General features: G+C 46.3%; 1 protein-coding gene across 1 annotated transcript in view; it reads left to right on the top strand.

Moving 5' to 3' along the window:
* Positions 1 to 18389, top strand: part of ITGA8 (integrin subunit alpha 8) — a 652632-nt gene that overhangs the window by 462287 nt on the left and 171956 nt on the right. The window contains exon 23 of the mRNA XM_085631247.1: positions 5844 to 5924. Within this exon, the coding sequence (XP_085487373.1) occupies positions 5844 to 5924 (81 nt within the window). The remainder of the gene's footprint in view (positions 1 to 5843; positions 5925 to 18389) is intronic.

The raw sequence follows: 18389 nt of genomic DNA on the forward strand, positions 1-18389 counted from the left end.
AAATCAAATCTGCTTTTGAAAGGAATGGGGTTCACTTTTTTCAGGAAGGAGTGGTGGTTCCTTACTGTAATTGTTTTTCTTGTTATTTGTTCTCTCAATATATGGCCTTCTTCAAGGATGTTGTTAAGGGATTTTGCATTGCATGTGAACTGGCTGCTGCCGCTAGGTTCATGTCAGTGAGACAGGCTTGTACCTGTGGTAGTTTAGTCTTGTTGGCATGAAGTATTACTTCAGTCCTCAAGGGTTGAGTTTCAGGTAGGTAGAGCTCAGTGTTGCACCGGCAGTGCAAATCAATGCCAAATCAAGCAAAGAAGCACCAACATTCTCCATACATATTCATTTTCACACTCACTTCACTTTACATAACATGTGTTGTATGTAATACGGCAATTTTCATAATATGACCATGGTTAGCACAACTCCTGCTGGGCACTGGGTTTCAAAATGACCATTAGGTAACAATCTGATTGTGCTGCTGTTGTGTGACTTCCAGCTTTGCTCCACACTTTTCATAAAAAAGCAGTGATGTAGCAAAGGTGCCATGTGTTCTAATGCAAGCAAGGAAAATTGGGTGCTTGCTCCTTTTTGGCTTGTAAAAGTCAGCCAGAATTGGGCTGCTCTGGGCCCTTCACACCACAGAGTCACTGCGCCAGCTGCTCTAATGTTAGATCTCTGGTCAGAGATCTGTTCTCAACTTGTTTCTCATGTTGCCACTGAGTCACAAAGGGCCTATGCTTAAATTCTGTAAATCTATGAATTTAGGAGATTTTTGAGCTGTCGCCTCTTAACTTTTACATAAAAAGGACAGCTGCATGGTAGAATGTTTTTTAATTTTTTTTGTATGTAAACATCCAGTTTTTAGTGCATTAAAAAACGTGATTCTGACGTACTGAGAACCCATTAGTCTTATGCCAGATTGTTGTTAAAATTCTGTTTTATTCATTATGCACGTGTATAATCCAGTATTTTCCGTAGCTTCTAGATCTGCATATCACGATCACCTCAACTAGTGCTGGCCTATAGTGTTTTCCACTGTTGTGTATCATGCTCCGGATTTTATGTTTTTTGTTGAATATTTATTTAGTTCTAAATCTAGTGATCTATGTGAGTATGCTTGCCAAAAAGGAGTAAAGGTCACTTTATGTTTGCTTCACTTGTTCTTTGTAGAAAGAGCATTGGCTGTTGCATAAAGGCATTAGTTTGTGGAGTTGGTGTTATCTAGGTTACGTATTAATAATCAGTACAATAAAATAGGCTGCCAATAATTCAGAAGTCTGGTAGCAGATTCTTCGTTTCCAAACAGAAGTGACAAATTGCTGTTAAAGTATGACTTTTGCACATTGGTCCATTCGCCTGATGCTCACCAGATGTGATAGCGGTAAACAAAACTTTTTGTTCTCTTACATTGTGTCCAAGATGTGATAAATTGCAGAAACGTGGGAATACTTCCTGTCAGTGAACTATGTCGAAATGCATTTCATTGACAATAGGAAACACAGCTTTTTAGTACGAAATCCCAGACTCTGTGATTCAAAAATTGACCTGCAGGCACATTTTGAACATTTTGTATAGGTAAATGCTGAACACGGTTCGGTTGTTTGTGCTTGATACAAGAGAAGTGCTTCTAGATCCTACAGGCCATATTTACAACAAAGTGGCGGAGCAAGACGTTAGCCTCCTTGGTTTAAAGCCGCGCTCCACCACTTCAGAAACGCAGGGCTGCATCATATTTATATTTATTGGATTTATAAAGCACATGGCTGCCCAAGGGCTTCCCAGCTCTACCGAGTGGATGCAGAGGATAGAGGGAGAGAATCATGGGGAAAATCAAGTTTTACGTTTTTTCCTGAAACTCGGTTCATCTTTAGCCAGTCTCAGTTCCGTGGTCATTGAGTTCCAGAGCTTTGGGACCAGGTGTGCGAAGGATCTCCCACCCCATCTTGATCTTTTTATCCTTGGCATGTTCATAAGGAAGTCGGACAAGGACCTGAGGGACTTATTGGGGATATATGGGGAGACGAGGGTCTTTAGCAGGGCTGGACCTCTGCCATGCATGACTTTGTGGGCAAGGCAGAGGGCTTTGAACATTAACCTATATTGAATAGGTAGCCAAAGCAGTTTTTTCAGAGAGGATCTCACTGACTCCTGTCTGGGGATCTTGGGGAGAATCCTGGCTGCAGCATTTTGCACAACCTGTAACCTATTGACCACGTACTTTACAACAATATGGTACAGCCCTGCGTTTCCCCCTGTGCTGGCACTAAACTTAGCAGCCTAGCAGGCATACAAAGGTCACCCTCCCTGCACATAAACAATCCTTAAATAACATTCTGTAATTTTTATGTGTGCTGCTTAATACAGCACACATAGAAGTTGCAAAATGTCATTTTTTAAAAATTGTTTATGTGCAGGAATGGTCACCTTCCTGCACATAAACAATCAATGGAAATTTGCTGTTTCTATGTGTGCTGCACAATGCAGCACACATGGAAACAGCAAAAACTAGGAGAAATAAAGCATTTCTCATTGTTTGAGCAGCCTTCTATTTACGCCACCCTTGTAAATAGAGGGCAGCGTCAAAACCAATGGGTGCTGCGGTGGAACGCCCACCGCAACACCCATTGCCCTCCCCTTTCACGCTAAGTACAGCGTGAAAGGGTGCCTCATTTACAAGGCAGTGTTAAGTCACGTTAAGTGGCTTAACGTTGCCTTTTAAATAAGGCAAAGCCCCTATCACCACCACAACGTTACTGGAGGTGACATTGTGGTGGTGATAGAACTTGTAAATATGCCCCTTCATGTACATATGAAAAAAGTGGCGACAGGCTTTGTTTCCCTTCAGTTTTGAGGATCTCAGTGACTGCTTTTGCAGAGCAACCATGGTATAGTTATCAATTTGGCATTAAAAAGAGCTACCATTGTCAAATATAGATCACTTTGTTCAGGTAGACTTCACTGTCTTCCATTCCAGGGTCCACCTATTTAGACTTCAAGGACCTATTTAAACATTATACCCGTCTTTAGGTTCTTGTGCTGTTCTGCATATAGTATTTGACCGAACACTGCCTAGTGCTCGGTAGTGGCTGCAAGGCACGAAAGCTAGTACTATAGAAAACCCCTAAAGCTAGTAAATAAGAAGTAAAATTAATATTGTTCTCAAATTCTGATTGATGCGGACTTTAACTGAAGTTGTTGATATCCTGGACTCTCTTTCATGGATTAACCTTAATGAAGAAAGGTCTTAGATAAAGAAGCACTCAAAGAAATCCAAAATCTGGATCACTGCGTCTAACTGTAGTTAAAAAGGGAGGGGATCTTTTGAATAAGACCAATTATCTCTAAATGTTTTCACAGTTGGGTATTTCTTCATATTTCTGTAAATATGATGTTAAAACCTATAATAATTATCTAGTTAAACATACACATTTGTCCTGTGGTGTTAACAGATAAAATAAAACATTTGGCAAGGGGGCATGGAAATGAGCCTATAAAGATGGCTGCCATTCTTGGAGCTCCATTAGAGGAATCAAGGAGTGAGCACGTAATGGATGCATGAATATAGAGAGAGCAGTTTGCTCAGGGTGGAAATTCCTATCAAACGTGTCACTGGGAATGAAGATATCTTTCCTGTGGAAATCGAGGAGGCGAGAAAATGGCAGCACCACATAGCCAGACAACCATTGTCTCATTGGAGCTGGAAGATGGTTGCAGAGGTTGATAATAAGATAAGGAAAGCTGGACATAGGTGGCATAACTCTCTTTTACCATGATGAGAGGACCATAAATAGGTGAATGCTGTGTGGGTGCAGCTGTCAGGAGCCAGGGCTTGGTTAGGCTGCCAGAGAGAGACAAGCAGATAATGCAACTCTTTGGAGGATGAGGCGAAATGGGAATCGGGTCATGTTAAGAAACCCAAAGGTGGTGGATGAAGGGTGAATGTGTCCAGTGGGAGTAACCTGAAGGGACTGACTTGAAGGGTGCAAAAAACATAGTCTCACATAGTGGTAGTGAACTGTTAGTAGAAATACAAAATGTATCACAACAGAAAGGAAGGGAGTGGCCAAGTCAAAGTCAGGCAAGTGTAAATTCAATAAGATGGCCATTTTGTCAGCCATAATTAAGGTAAGAGAAGATGATGATAGATGTGGGTCAAACTGTTGAATAAAGCACTAAGTGCACAGTGCAGAGTATTAACAAAATGGCCTTGTCTAAAAAGAAGGTAATGGAAAAGAAAGTGAAGGTGGACATTGCCAGAATGAAAAAGTCGATTTTGTGACAAAGTTTGGCAAATCTAATAGGAGAGTCTACAAATTCATGTTATCCCCAGAATTGACAATATGGAAATAACAATGTAAGATTAATACAAGATAATGGCCCACAGGATGGAAATTCTGTTGAACACAGTTAGGCAGAATCATATCCAGGTCTAGCTGTCCGAGGGGGGGGGTGGGGCGGGGGGAGGGGGCAAAGGAGCAGCAATACTCAAATTAAACTATGAACAAGACCACATTTATATTGAGAAACATCATCGAATCAAGGCACACAAAAAAAAGCCCATAGTAGATGATGTTTTCATATGACAGAGCTAGGAAACAGAGAGAAAATCCTAACAGTAACTAAAGCTAAACAAGAGTTGAAATATGAATATTTTGGTAATTTGATATGTCCTTAAAGATGATGATTACTTATTACCAGTATGAAGAAACGTTTTTTGACTCTAACAATAGAGCCAAGATTGCTATAGCTGGTGAAACTGTGGAAAGAGGTGGAATATATTTTGTGGTACTCTGACAGGCAGGAAAATCAAATGCGATGTGGGAACAGGGCATCTGGAGGCTTACTGCAATTTCCTCTGCTATCCATATCATTTCTATAGCTTTGTTGCTCAGGTAGTATTGACATCATTGAAACTTCATTCCATACAAATAGTCTGTGAGGAATATGTGATGGAGAGAATGATCTTGATCTTCCACGTAAAATATATGATTGTACATTAATGCTACATGTCAATGTGGAATTAGCAACTGTTGCCACATGCACAAAACTAGAGTGGAATCACACAGTTTCAGCTGGGAACAGATGTTTATTTCTTTGCAAAAGCATAGGTTCTTAACCTGTGGTCTGGGAATCCCGGGTGGTCTGCGAAGTATACTCAGGGTGTCTGCGACTGCTTAGCAAATTAAATAATATTACCAGATTAATAAAGTTTATATAAATAAAGAAGCAACATTTTAAACTGGTCCATAAATGTGAAGGATTTTGAAATTGGAGGCTAAAGATTAAGTTAGTATCCTCAGATTGATTCATGGGAGCAGTGCAAGACCATCAAACAGATTTTAGTATGGAGAATGTGTGACCTAAATTGAATTTAAAAAAGCTCCAACTTTTCCATTGAAATTAAAACGGTGATTTTTTTTGTGTTTTAAATTAAATACAATGTGTAATAATTTGTGTATTTGTTTGATGAATGCTTCTTTCTGTATTTTTGTCTATCGTTTTGCAGTTTATATAATTGAAAATGCCTTAGCTTCCAGTAATGACTTTATGTAGCTCCCTGTATTCCAAAATGTATTCAGTGGGGTCACCGAGCTTCATTAAGGATTAAATGGGGGTTGACAGAAGACCAAGGTCTAGAATCACTAGTGTATTTGATTCACAGAATTTCCGAGGCTAATCATTTGTTCCACCAGTGTTCATGCATGTTTTTTCTTGTGTAAATGAAACAGTATTTTCCATTTTATTCTGTTCATTTATTTCATATTTCGACAAGTTGTAACTTTTGCAATATGTTCTTTACTATACTTGTACCCTGTGCTGATGTAATGTATTTCAACTTTTTACAGCTCCAATAAGGATAACCCAAACAGTAATTTTGTGAGCTTGCAAGTTAACATCAGTGCTGCTGCTAAAGTGGAGATAAGAGGGTGAGTAGTTTTTTCAAGAAATGCCTATTATTCATGTTTGTTTGTGTAAAGTATTAAATGTTGTTTCATGGCAAATTCAGATGACTCTCCAGTAATGCCACTGAAGAAGACATAGCAGACCCCTTCTTATGTGTCACACATTTATTTCAATTACATACATCTAGAGCTAGTCATCTACCTAATGGAACCAGCCACTGTTGATAAAAGAAAGAAAAAAGACTCTCTTAATCCTTCCATTTTCATTCACTCTAACTCCACCCCAGAAATAACCTCAGCCAAATTACAAATATAGAAAAAACTAAAATGTAAACAATATAACATTACCAAGTGATTTTACTACAATGAAAATAAATAGTAAATATCTCATGACTTTAAATGTCCTAAAATATCAAAGACTCAACTCTCAATGAAGAGGTACTTCCGTGGGGGTTGTCTGCTAGAATCTCACCTGTAGACCACTGACATCCTAGTGACTGCACTATGGAATATCAACTGTAAAACACTGACTACACCATGGAATATCACCTCCAGAACACTGGCACTCTAATGACTATACCATGGTGACTAGAGTGAGAAAAAGAGGATCCTCAAACCTATATACCATTAATTAGGTTTGACCAAATGTAGCTCAAATATATCTTTTCATGAATGTAAATATCTTCTCCAAAATTGATGTTTTGAACATAACTATTAGTTAATAACCTTGTGGCAAAATAAGGAAATGAAACAAATAACATTGAACACAACACACTGATTGTAAGCTTTAGCTTTTTCAATCTAATGACCGTGTCCAGTGGGGACTGATAACCAGAGCTGGACTTGTCTACTCATTGAATAATACAATCTAGTGGAATTTTGTGAACTGACATCACATATATACTCAAAAATCTCAGAATTTCATTAAGAGGAAATATGTATGGACATTTATGATGGCGTCAGTGTAGTTTACAATTTGGTTTATAAATGAGACTAGTACCCAAGAACAATACTCCACTACAGCCGGAAATACATTGTGTGCTTATCATAAACATCAGTGTCTAATAAAAATATTAAAATGACTGATGACTTATTTCTGCCCCAGCAATTATAGTGCCTGATACACTGTGCCCCAGTTAAGTATTTGCCACAATAAGCCATGTGCTATGATATGCAAAACCGATTTTAAATATCATGTCATTAAACAACATCAGAACTCCTATGTAAGAAAATAAAATACCATCAGACCTGCTTACACAATAAACCAGGGTGCTGCTGTTATAGCTGAAGGTGCATTCAACATATATTTGGATGCTGCTCAATCGTATCACATCCTAGGTTAGCTTATTTCTGTTCAGTGTTGTGCTCAGTGCTGCCATTGGACTGCTCAGTTAAGTCAGTAACCTACTCAATTATGCAAGTGTGCTCCTGAAGTATGCTTTTGTGCTTGTCAGTTATGCTTCTGGTGGTTGTCACTTATGTCAGAGATACTTCTCAACTTTACTAGTTATGCTTCTTGATTACACCTGTGGCTGTCCCCATTTATACCTCTTTATTTAAATGTTTATCAAATCAAAATAAAGTGTTCAAGGGAAACACCCCCTACCAAACACCCACAAGGGCCAGACTGGCCGTAGCGGGCATTGGACATTTCCCCGGTGGGGTGGAAGGGTGGGGTCTAGTTTTTTGGCCCATGGGGGCCATTTTTGTTACTGAGGGCCGGTTTTGCAGCAGCACTGCAATATCGACCCCCCTGTAGCAAAACTGGTAGCGGTCTAAAGGAGGGCTGGAGGTTCTCTGTAGCCCCCGGGATCCTCCCAGGGGCTGGTCGAGCAGAGCTGCCAGGGCTGGCTTCTGTTCCCAGTCCGGCCATGACACCCACAGATAAGCAATGAATATAAATGAAAACATTTAACATGACAAACTATGCACGCTTTCTTGTAAGGCCACGTAAGATAACCCTTAGAGGGAAATATATGAACCACTGGGTTTAAGAGCCTAAATTATTGATTGTGGCCTGAAAAACAAAACATCACTATGTCAAAGACCTCTACTCCTGTCTTACTCATCTCAATACCCATTGCAACACACAGATAATATGCCAAACCAGGAACTCTTCATGAATATTTATGAATGGATTCTAGAATAGTGCCCGTGGTACTTCTCAAACCAGTGTGAAACTTCTTGATTATGCTTATGGACCTTCATAATTAGGACTGCATGCAGATGCTCACTTATGAAGTAGTTCCTTAAATCATGCATGCACCTGCTCAGTGAAGCTGCTGGTGCTTCTCAGTTTTGGAGTGGGCTTTCTCAGTTGTGCTTCTGTTACTTCTGCTCAATTAGTGCTGTGTTACTGTTGTCTAGGCATATAAATGTGTCAGTTTAACATACGTCGATTGCTATTTTTATGTCTTTATGAATACTATTAAATTAGGCCTGTGGTGCAGTTCAATTATGCATTAAGTAGTGTTAAATTATTTCCATGGTTGTGGTTCAGTTATTCACTTAGCCTGGTAACCTTATGTCCATACTGCTACCGACTCATGCCTCTGGTGCTGCTCAATTTTTTCAATGGCACTTCTTAATTAAAACCTGATTTTTTATCACTGTATTGATCCTCTCCTATATCTGCAACTGTACAAATGCATAATCAACATTGTATGGCCGCATAGCACTGTAAGCTTTCTATGGGTGCATGTGATTCACAGATGTTCATCACACATTGGAGACAGAGTAGGGCTGTGATAACGTGCTCTCTTGTCGATCTTTGGGTGAGTGGCCGCTTTATATTCAGATAAGCTATGTGTGTATATTTTGGCATACAAGGGGATTGTTGGTTTACCTATATTAGTTTTTTGCATATCTTTACGATGATCTTAGTCTTTTATTCGTATAGTCCAATCTGATAGGTATGAAGCAAATTTGATCTCTGTTGATGTATGTGAGATGTTATGTCTGATGGGCATGGTTGAATATTTGGTGTATCTAGGTGACAGGTTTGAATATATGGGATATGTGGGATGTTATTGATGTGTGCATGTATGTCTGATATGAGGGTTACTGTATTTAATTTAACCTATTGGATTTATATACATAAAAAAAACCTGGCCAGAATCATAAAGGAACACAGTACTTGTTAATATTAAATTAGCTTAACCACAGCAGTGTAAGACCAATAATTTAGAATGTGACATGACTAGAATCTATGCAACCTTTTAAAGCCAGGATATTGCCTCCTGCTGTACATTTCTACCACATCACCTAGATAGCCATAGGAACAGCATTCTAATGGTACCACTTTTGGTGCCAGATAGATGACAAGAAACAGGCATTGCAGCTGTTTTTCACTGAGCTATTGGGTTTACCCTGCAACTGCAATATGAGTTCACTGTTAGTATCGGTTCCTTCATGGCTGGCCACAGCATTGCACTGACAGGCGCTGAGGCAAGTCGATGGCATGGGCTTAAACAATTGTATGACAGAATGGTCGAATACCGACAGAATGGTATGAGGATGAAAGGTTTCACATCATATTATGTACATATCACCAAACACTACATCCCCCTCATGTGCTAAGTAAAATACATTTTGGGCCCCATATACAAAGAGACATGTGGCAAATAATGATCACAAATTGCAAAAAGACTGTTTGCTACTTGTCTCTGATTTTGCAATTGGACCTCTGCACATATAGGTTGTGTCACAAAATCTTCAGTCGCAGGGGTTGACGAATGACCTGCCTAATGAATATTAATTAGCTAGGTCTCTATTTGTGTCCTATGTGATTGATTACAAGAACAAATATGGTTATTTGTATAGAACATCAGACCACCATCTCTGCTTTTGTCTTTCCAAATGGGATTTTTTTTCCTGAAGCCAAGCATGTTTCTTAAAGGAACAGGTTCTGCTTTAAAAAAATGTTTTTCTTTTGAGAATACTTTGTGCGGTAGCAGGCAGTAGATCCAGCGATCCGGGACTAACAAATTTCCATTACCTGGGCCCAATTCATTACCCAACAAGCCCCTTCACGCTGGGTGAGTGAAGTACCAAACTTACCAATTTCCAATTAGTATATCATCCTCGCATATACTTTGTGGTGATGCGATCTTTATTTATGTAATCGAGGTTGGCAGACTAATACCTTGATCTAGCAAAACTCTTTAAAAACCAAATTCAATAACTCTAATAATGACAAACTCACTTGTATATTTATAATGCTTTATCTAAATATTGTGATTGCTCAACAAAATACAATACAGCTTAAATCATCGATTACCATACAAGAAACAATAAATGAAAATGAGAAGTACATCTCAACATCAATGCAATGAGTGAGTGGATAGGCATAGAGACAAAAGATTAGAGATAAAAGACATTTGCAAAATGATTATGCAAATTCAGATATTATACTAACCCACAAAGGAATTATGAAAAGTACTCCCTGGCCATGAGAGCAGCAAGACCCCTCAAGAAGACTTGAAGAGCAAAGACTAAGTCAGGTTTAGAAAACAGGAACAGCCAGCACAAATAGGAAACAGAAATGCAGCTCTCTCCTCTCGCAAAGAAGGAAAACACGCAACCACCTAACCCCTCCCACCAGGTACCTAATATTATACTCTAAAACCCAACAAGACCAACCCACGTTGTATCATGCCACACAATTTCTCTTCATTCAATTGGTTAAGGAAGGGGGTGTACTGTCACACCACTCTCGTCATGAAACTTCTGTAAGACTGTCCATTGTCCTCTTTTACTCATTTTATGAATTTTCAGCCCAGGAAATACAAATTCGAGTTGCTGTCATACTGCACACTTCCTCCATCTCGGTCATGTAACAACTTTTGTGCCTCAATTGTTTAATTGCGCCGCTCTCTAAGGAAGTGTTCCGCTTCCGAACATTATTTTGTTTCTCCACGTAAACTTTGGCAGGCTCACAGGACCCGTGAAGTACGAACAGTTTTCCACCTTCCCTGTCTCGCTCAGATTAAACTCGCATTTATTTTCTAAAATGACTCTCGGGCCTTATCTGTAGAGCAGAAAACCAGACTTCTACGAAAAACACATTCATTATTAATCACTTATAGCACATATACTATGTCAATTGTTTTGGTCGAATGGAAAAACTCACCCATAAATTCTGCATTTCTAGCACTATACACTCTATTCATATTCCTTCTAATTGGAATTTCAGAAAACACTAAATCCATGTTTGAGTAGTAGTATTATAGACTACCCTTCTCATAAAATAGACTGGTTAAGACCCTACAAGACACTCCATATGTTATGTTTAAATCTTTTTATTGGCATTTCAAAACACCCAGTAGCAAAAACCGCAATCAAAGAAAAGAATAGCACCCTTTGCAGTCTCAGGTTGATGCTTAAGTCTCTCAATTCTGTAGTGTACACTGCGGCAGGCGCACAACCAACATGGGGGTGCCATAGGGCTCTCCAGAAGGGTGCCGTGAAACACAAGTAAAACAATAAGACTCCCCCCCCACCCATTCCCCCCCTCCCCTCCCTCAGTTCCGCGTCTGTCAAACCTAATCTCTCAGAATTCCGGCAGTGCCCTGACGTCATTCTTCCTTCTTTGTCTCAGATAGCCTCAGTAAGCGGAGGTGGCGGGGACATGTAACTTCCCTAAACTCGGCGGCCAACAGGGATAGGAAGGGCCTCCACAATTCTCCGTACTTGGATCCCTCCCCGGACAGCGTCAATGTGAGTTTCTCCATGCCCAGGACATGCCACAAGCGATATAACCAGCCCGTGAAAGTCGGTGAGGTGTGGGAGCGCCAATGAGTAAGTATGTTCTGCGTCGCTGAACCCAGCGCAATGGCCATTAGCCTACCTCTGCGTGACTTAAGTGGGTATGTCAGAGGGTTGGGGAGACCTAGCAGTACATATGCCGGAAATCGCTGGATCGCAGTGTCGAGATGTTTATCGATTTCATCAAGCACCTGGGTCCAGTACGCCCGAACTCCCTCGCAATCCCAGAGTAAATGAGTCAGGGTGCCTATCTGCCCACAGCCCCTCCAACAATACGCCTCCCTCTTCTTATCCATTGCGTGTAAACGTTCTGGAGTGTAATACCAATAGGTCGCCACTTTTGTAAGGATATCTGTGAGTCCCATATGGTACGCGGAATGCTGGGCCCTGTAGTATATACCCTCCCACTCCTCGTGAGACAAAGATCTACCTAGCTCCCTCTCCCAACGTACTCGTCCTGCATTGTATGTATGTGTGTAGCGGCGTTGGAGTGTTCTATAAAGGTCAGTAATCAATTGCTTGTCGGAGGTACGCGTTAGTAACCACCGCTCGTACGGAGAGAGACGCCTGTCCGCCCCCGGTCGAACCCTCCCATCCAGCGCCCAGTGTCGAACCTGGAGATAGCGAATGCGTTCCCCCTCCGGCAAGCCATAGTCCTGCCTGAATTGCTGGAACGGACGTACCCCCTCAGCGTCATACATATGATATAAGCAGCGGCACCCTGCCGGCTTCCATCTATGAAAGGCCGTCGAAACCATACCAGGGGAAAAATCCGGATTGTCCAACAGAGGGGTAAGCGGGGAAGGGAAGGAGGTGAGCTCATGAGTCACATTAGTGCGATCCCAGATCTCCAGAGGGACGCGAGTAATATGCGAGGCATAGAGGTTGGTGGGCCTGTGTTGTCTCCGCAGGAAGGGGATTTCCTGCAAAGGTCTAGCAGCTACCGCCTGATCCTGAAACAACCAATGTTTTTCTGACTCCCAACGACTCCACTCCACCAGGTAGCGTAGTTGCGTGGCTTGAAAATACAGTTGGAGATCCGGGATCCCAAGTCCCCCGCTCTCGGGGGTCAGGGTGGACAATCGTCTCTTCATGCGGGGTTTCCGTCCACTCCAAATGAATTGGGCTAGTTCCGACTGTGTCTACTGGATCCAGCCAGCCGCCGGGTACAGGGGTATGGTACGGAAAAGATAAAGGATCTGCGGAAGGATGGTCATTTTGACCGCCGCAATCTTGCCCAACCACGAGAGGGGGTAGTATTTCCACTGCCCAAGCTCTCTGCGAATCTTCTGACACAGAGCAGCATAATTGAGGTTCACTATCCGGGAGAGCGTGGAGGCCAGCTGAATCCCCAGGTAGGGGATCGAGTCCGTGGGAGATCCAGCGCCATTGATTTGTCCGCATTAACCTTGAACCCCGCCACCTGTGCAAAGGCGTCTAGATCTGCCATACACGCCGGCAGCGCCTCCCTAGGGTTTGATAGAGAGAGCAGCACGTCATCCGCGTATAGGCTGATGGTATGGGTGTATCCCCCGAACTTAATCCCGGATATTCCCGGATTTTGCCTGATCTTCTGGGCCAAGGGTTCCATATAGGCCGCGAAGAGCAGCGGCGACAGCGGGCACCCTTGCCTCGTGCCCCGCGTGATGGGGAAACTAGCGGACGTGTGGCCGTTAACCCGGACCATGGCTGACGGGAACTTATAGCATTTGAAGATGTGGGTGCGGAATCTCTCCCCCAACCCTATCCGCAACAACACCTGCTCTAGGTAGGGCAAGTGGACTCGATCAAACGCTTTTTCGGCGTCGATCGCCAGGAACATATATTCTCCCGACGTGCGAGAGGCTTTCTCGACCAGGTGCATGACACGTTTCGTGTTGTCCGGGGCTTGCCGTTCCGGAATGAACCCCGCCTGATCCGGGTCGATGAGGTTTGGCATGCAGGGTGCTAATCGACTAGCCAGTATCCCCGAGTAGAGTTTAAGATCAACATTCAACAGGGAGATGGGGCGGTATGCTCCACAACGAGTCCGGTCCTTCCCCGGCTTGGGGATCACCGCTATGTGAGCCCGCAAGAGGTCCGGGGGAATCGCTCCCATAAACGAGAAGGAATTGAAGAGCCGGGTAAGCATGGGCGCCCGGAGAGTACAGAATTTCTTATAGAAAATGGCGGTGAAGCCATCAGGCCCTGGGGCCTTCGCCAGCTTCAACCGGGAGATAGCAGCAATCACCTCCTCAGGGCGTATGTCTCTGTCTAGTCGGTCTGCCTGGGCCCCAGTCAGAGCGGGGAGCTCGACTGAGTCCAGAAAGGCCGCCCCATCGTCTGCCACCGACCCCGACCCGTCGTACAGGGCTGCATAATAAGCACGGAACGAGTCGGCTATGTCCCTATCATCTGTTACTCTCGTGCCATCCTCCCTGCAGATCTCACGCACCCCCTGACGCCTCCGGACCTCCCGAAGTTTGTGTGCGAGTAAGCGGCCGCACCTATCACCCCCGGTATAATAAGCATGTTTTAAACGGAGGGCAGCGTATTCCGCTCTATCCTGATCGAGAGCCGTCAACTGCTGCCGAATGGCCCGCAGTTGCCGCCACGTCCTGGGGGCACCTGTCCTCTGATGCATTTGTTCCAGCTCCTTGGTTTGTCGTGTGAGATCCTCCCGCTTTCTCCGCCGCTCAGCATTGTCAGCAGCCGCTATGGCAATAAATTCCCCCCTGAGAACCGCTTTCAATGCCGCCCACTGTGTCGCAAGGGTCGTGTCAGTGTTACCATTATGCGTGAAAAAATCCTTGATCGTCCCGGTGATCTGCCGCAGCACCTCTTCCCGGTGCAGCAGTGAGTCCCGAAGACGCCATACCCTATCCGGCTGTACCATCGGCGGCAGTGACAATGCGACATGCACCGGGGGATGGTCTGAAAGGGAGATCGCCCCCATTTCGACGGCCACTGCCATTTCTCGAACCGCGGACGACGCTAGAAGATAGTCCAGCCGTGCGTACGTCTTATGCGCGTGCGAGTAATAGGAATACTCCCGGTCCTGCGGGTGAAAGCTACGCCACATATCCTCGAGCCCCAGCTCCCGCAATCTAGCAAGCCCAGTCGCGGAAATCGCCCCCGTTTGATGTGTACGTTGGCAAGACCTATCGCGCACGTTGTCAAAAACTAGATTTAAATCGCCCCCCAAAAGAATGAGCCTATCGCTCGTCGCCGTTATCTCCGTGAGTGCGGATTGCAAAAATCGCTCTTGCCCCTCGTTGGGAGCATAAAGGGAGCCTATGGTGAAGGTCAAGGCCCCCAGGGCAAACCTGTAAATCAAAAGCCGTCCTCTGACTTCGGCTTCCTTCTGCAGGACCTCCCCTCGAAACCGCTGGGCCACTAGGATCGCGACTCCCGCTGTTTTAGTAGGACTAGAGGAAAAGAGTTGGACCGGAAACTTGCGGGATCGGAGCCGGTGACTGTCCTGAGCGAGCAGATGGGTCTCCTGAAGGAGGCAGATGTCAGCCTGTGAATTCTCAAGGCACGATAGCACTGCCTTGCGCTTAACAGGGCTGTTGAGGCCCGAACATTGAGTGTTAGTACCTTAAGTGTAGGAGGCGCCATGTGGTCTCACCTAGATTTTCAAGCTGTGCCCTGCAGAGGATGCTGCTCGTGCCCGGAAACCACCCACCAATTGACGCTCCCCCCGCCCCTCCCGCTGGCTGCCCGCTGTGCTCTACTCCCTGACAGACACGGAACCCCCATCCCCCTCGCAACCCCCCCCACCCCCCTCCCCCCAAACATTCCAACATCATAACAACAAAAGTCCAGAACCAGTGTCCTCCACTTTCCAGTGGATGGTGTTGGAAGGGCGCAAGGAACAGTAACACCACGAAGAGGCCCCTCTCCCGCCGACAACCCTTTCAAGGACCCAGCAAAGTTGCCCGCCACAGACATTACACAGCCTCCCCAGACGAGGGGCTGCGCAAGCCGCCGGAGACAGTCTCTAATGCATCCTGTTGCCCTCTGAGGATCTCCGCCGCTGGGGGCTTCTTTGTACGTTTACGACGGCCCTGTCGACGCCAGCCGGGTCCCGCCTTCGTGGCCGCCGTCGGATCTTCTTCCGCCCCACTGTCCTCCTGTGGTAAGGTCACCCCCAACAGCTGGGCCGCTTCCGACAAGGACTTCAGCTGATATAATGTATTGTCCATGCGGAACACCAATCGGAACGGGTGCCCCCAGCTATATCGGATGTTGCGTTGTTGGAGGTGTGTTGTGATGGGCTTGAACAGCCTACGTTTATGAAGCGTAAGCGCCGACAAGTCTTGATATAGGACTGGTGCGTGATCCCGAAACCTCACGGGATGCTGCCGGCGGGCATTACGCAGTATATCTTCTTTGGTGCGGTAATCCTGAACACACACCAGGATATCTGATGGGCCGGTTGCCGCGGGCCGCGGGGGGCCCACTCTATGCGCTCGGTCAATGCGCAGCTCTGTCTCCAGTGGGCGCTCCAAAATGTGATTGAAGAGTTCCCTCGTGAAGGTAAAGAGATCCTTCGAGTCCTCCGAAGTATGCACCCCTCAGATCCGTATATTATGGCGCCGGGACCCGTTTTCGAGGTCTTCCACATGCGACTGTAGGTCCACCTGTTGGTCGTGAATCCGGAGGATTTCTTGTTGAAGTGCCGCCAGCTCCGATTCGCGGCTGTCCCCTTTATCTTCTAGCGCAGCAACCCATTCCCCAATACTGTCCACATCTCTGCGCACCTCCTTAAGCTCCGCAGTGAATTCCTTTTGGAGGTTCTGGATATCTGTCCGCAGACCGGTGAACATGGATTCCAAAAACGACTTGGTGATGGGTTCCGACCCCTCCAACTGTCCGGGCGGGGTGCTCGCTACGCTCGACACCATAGCGCCTGTCGTGGGCCCTGCCTGAGGCTTCGCGAATAGCTCCTTCAGGGTCTTGTCACGGCGGCCCTTCGGGGGGACCATAACGGGCTTCGAATCCACCCTTCTCCCATCCGGGGGCCTCCGTATCTCCCGACCCCCAACCAGCGCCGGTCTCGTGCCTCTCTCTCCCGGCTCCGCCGCCTCCAACGCCCGGCCAAGGCCGGCAAGCCCCACCGGTCCGGGACGTGCCCTCCGCGAGTGCCCCGGGTCTACGACGTCCTCAATCCTCCTCTCAGCCCCTGCGTCATCGGGTAGTGCCGCACTCGCTCGAAGGGCCACGCAGTCCTGTTCCTCCCGCTGCAGCCCCAGGGCGCCCAGCCGCCGGCGTCCGGAGCGGGGTCAGAACATCTCGCCGGCCCGCGCCCTGGCTCTCTTCCTCAAGCCCGTCCCCGCCTGTGTCTCCTCCAGGAACTCTCCGGGGTGCTCCCAGCCGAAGGTTCCACACTCACCACGCACCCCTCCAGGCTCGTCTCCAGCACCGACAAGGGCCTTGCTCCACCCCGGTTGCGTTGCGCCCCAGGCCTCCACTCTGTCCCCACGCGGCGGGTACCTCACACCCAGGGGGAGCGATCCGGAGGGCCCTTCACCCTCGGGGTCTCCGGCTCCGTCAGTCTGCCGGGCCTAGCCCGTACCGCCTCTACAGGCCCGCCGGCGCTCGAACGAGAGTTCCTTCAATTGTGTCCTTCCCCCCCTGGGGCTAGCTGCCGCTCAGCTGTGGGGCTTCCGCCCGCGCTTGATCCGACGTGTGCACCGCTGGCTCTCAAGGCCCCCCGGGCGTCCCACTGTTCACTGCGCCCGGAGGTAGGCCGCCCGTCTCTCCTAGAAGACCGCCACTCTTCTGCCCCGGGCCCCCACCGGCGGCGCCAGCAGCGTGGTCACTTGCCTGCCTGGCGGCCGCTCCCTGGCAGTGTCCCCGGGGCTCCTTTCTGATCCAGGGTCCGCCGCACCTCCGAGGCCGCCGGCCCTCTCTCCTCCACTGCCTGGGTCGTCGTGTTGGCTGCACCTGGGTAGGCCGTGCTGCTCCGCCGAGTCTCCTCATCACCAGTCCCGTCCTCCGACTTCACCTGGGGATTAGGCGCCGATCGCGCTCACTTCAGGGCCGCTGATACTCGGGAACCGCGGGGCCACAGTCCGCCCTCCGCTGTCTCTGCCCAGGTATCCTCAAGAGCCGTCCGTCCCCCTTCTCGGCAGGCCCCGCATGCGTCGGGCCGTGCTCGGCTCCGCGGCGCGGGCTCAGCTGTATCCCGCCGGTCGGCCACCGTACCCCCGCCGTCGCTGTCCCGGCGGGCACTCTCCGGGCTATTTGCTGAGGTGTCGGCCAGCTGGAAACGGCCGCACACCGTGCTTTCTGCGAGGTGCCCGCGGGAGAGGGGAAGCCAAACGTCCACCTAGACTGCCATCTTGGCCACGCCCCACACTCCATATGTTAGAGGTAAGTGATGGTAAGTCACTCCCTCAGAGACAGACGATGGTAGTTGCATGCACACATAACAATCTCTTGTATCCATCGTGTCAATGTACTCGTACAGTAATTTTGTAAAAACATTTAATGAAAAGTCATTAATAGAATTATCCTGGTGATAGACACTATCATCCTTTTCATATTAGTTTGTGAATCTTCTTTAAGATTATTATTGACATCTATTTTCACACTCATAACAATATTAGTATTATTATTTCCATTTGGAAACATAAAGTAAGGCACAACAACAATTAAAGTTAACTAAACCAACATTAGTAATAAAACACTAATAAAGCAAGCATTAATACATCTATGTTTAAAACTTCGGTTTTG

This window comes from Triturus cristatus, chromosome 10 (genome assembly GCF_964204655.1).
Source record: "Triturus cristatus chromosome 10, aTriCri1.1, whole genome shotgun sequence".
In the NCBI taxonomy this organism is placed as follows: Eukaryota; Metazoa; Chordata; class Amphibia; order Caudata; family Salamandridae; genus Triturus; species Triturus cristatus.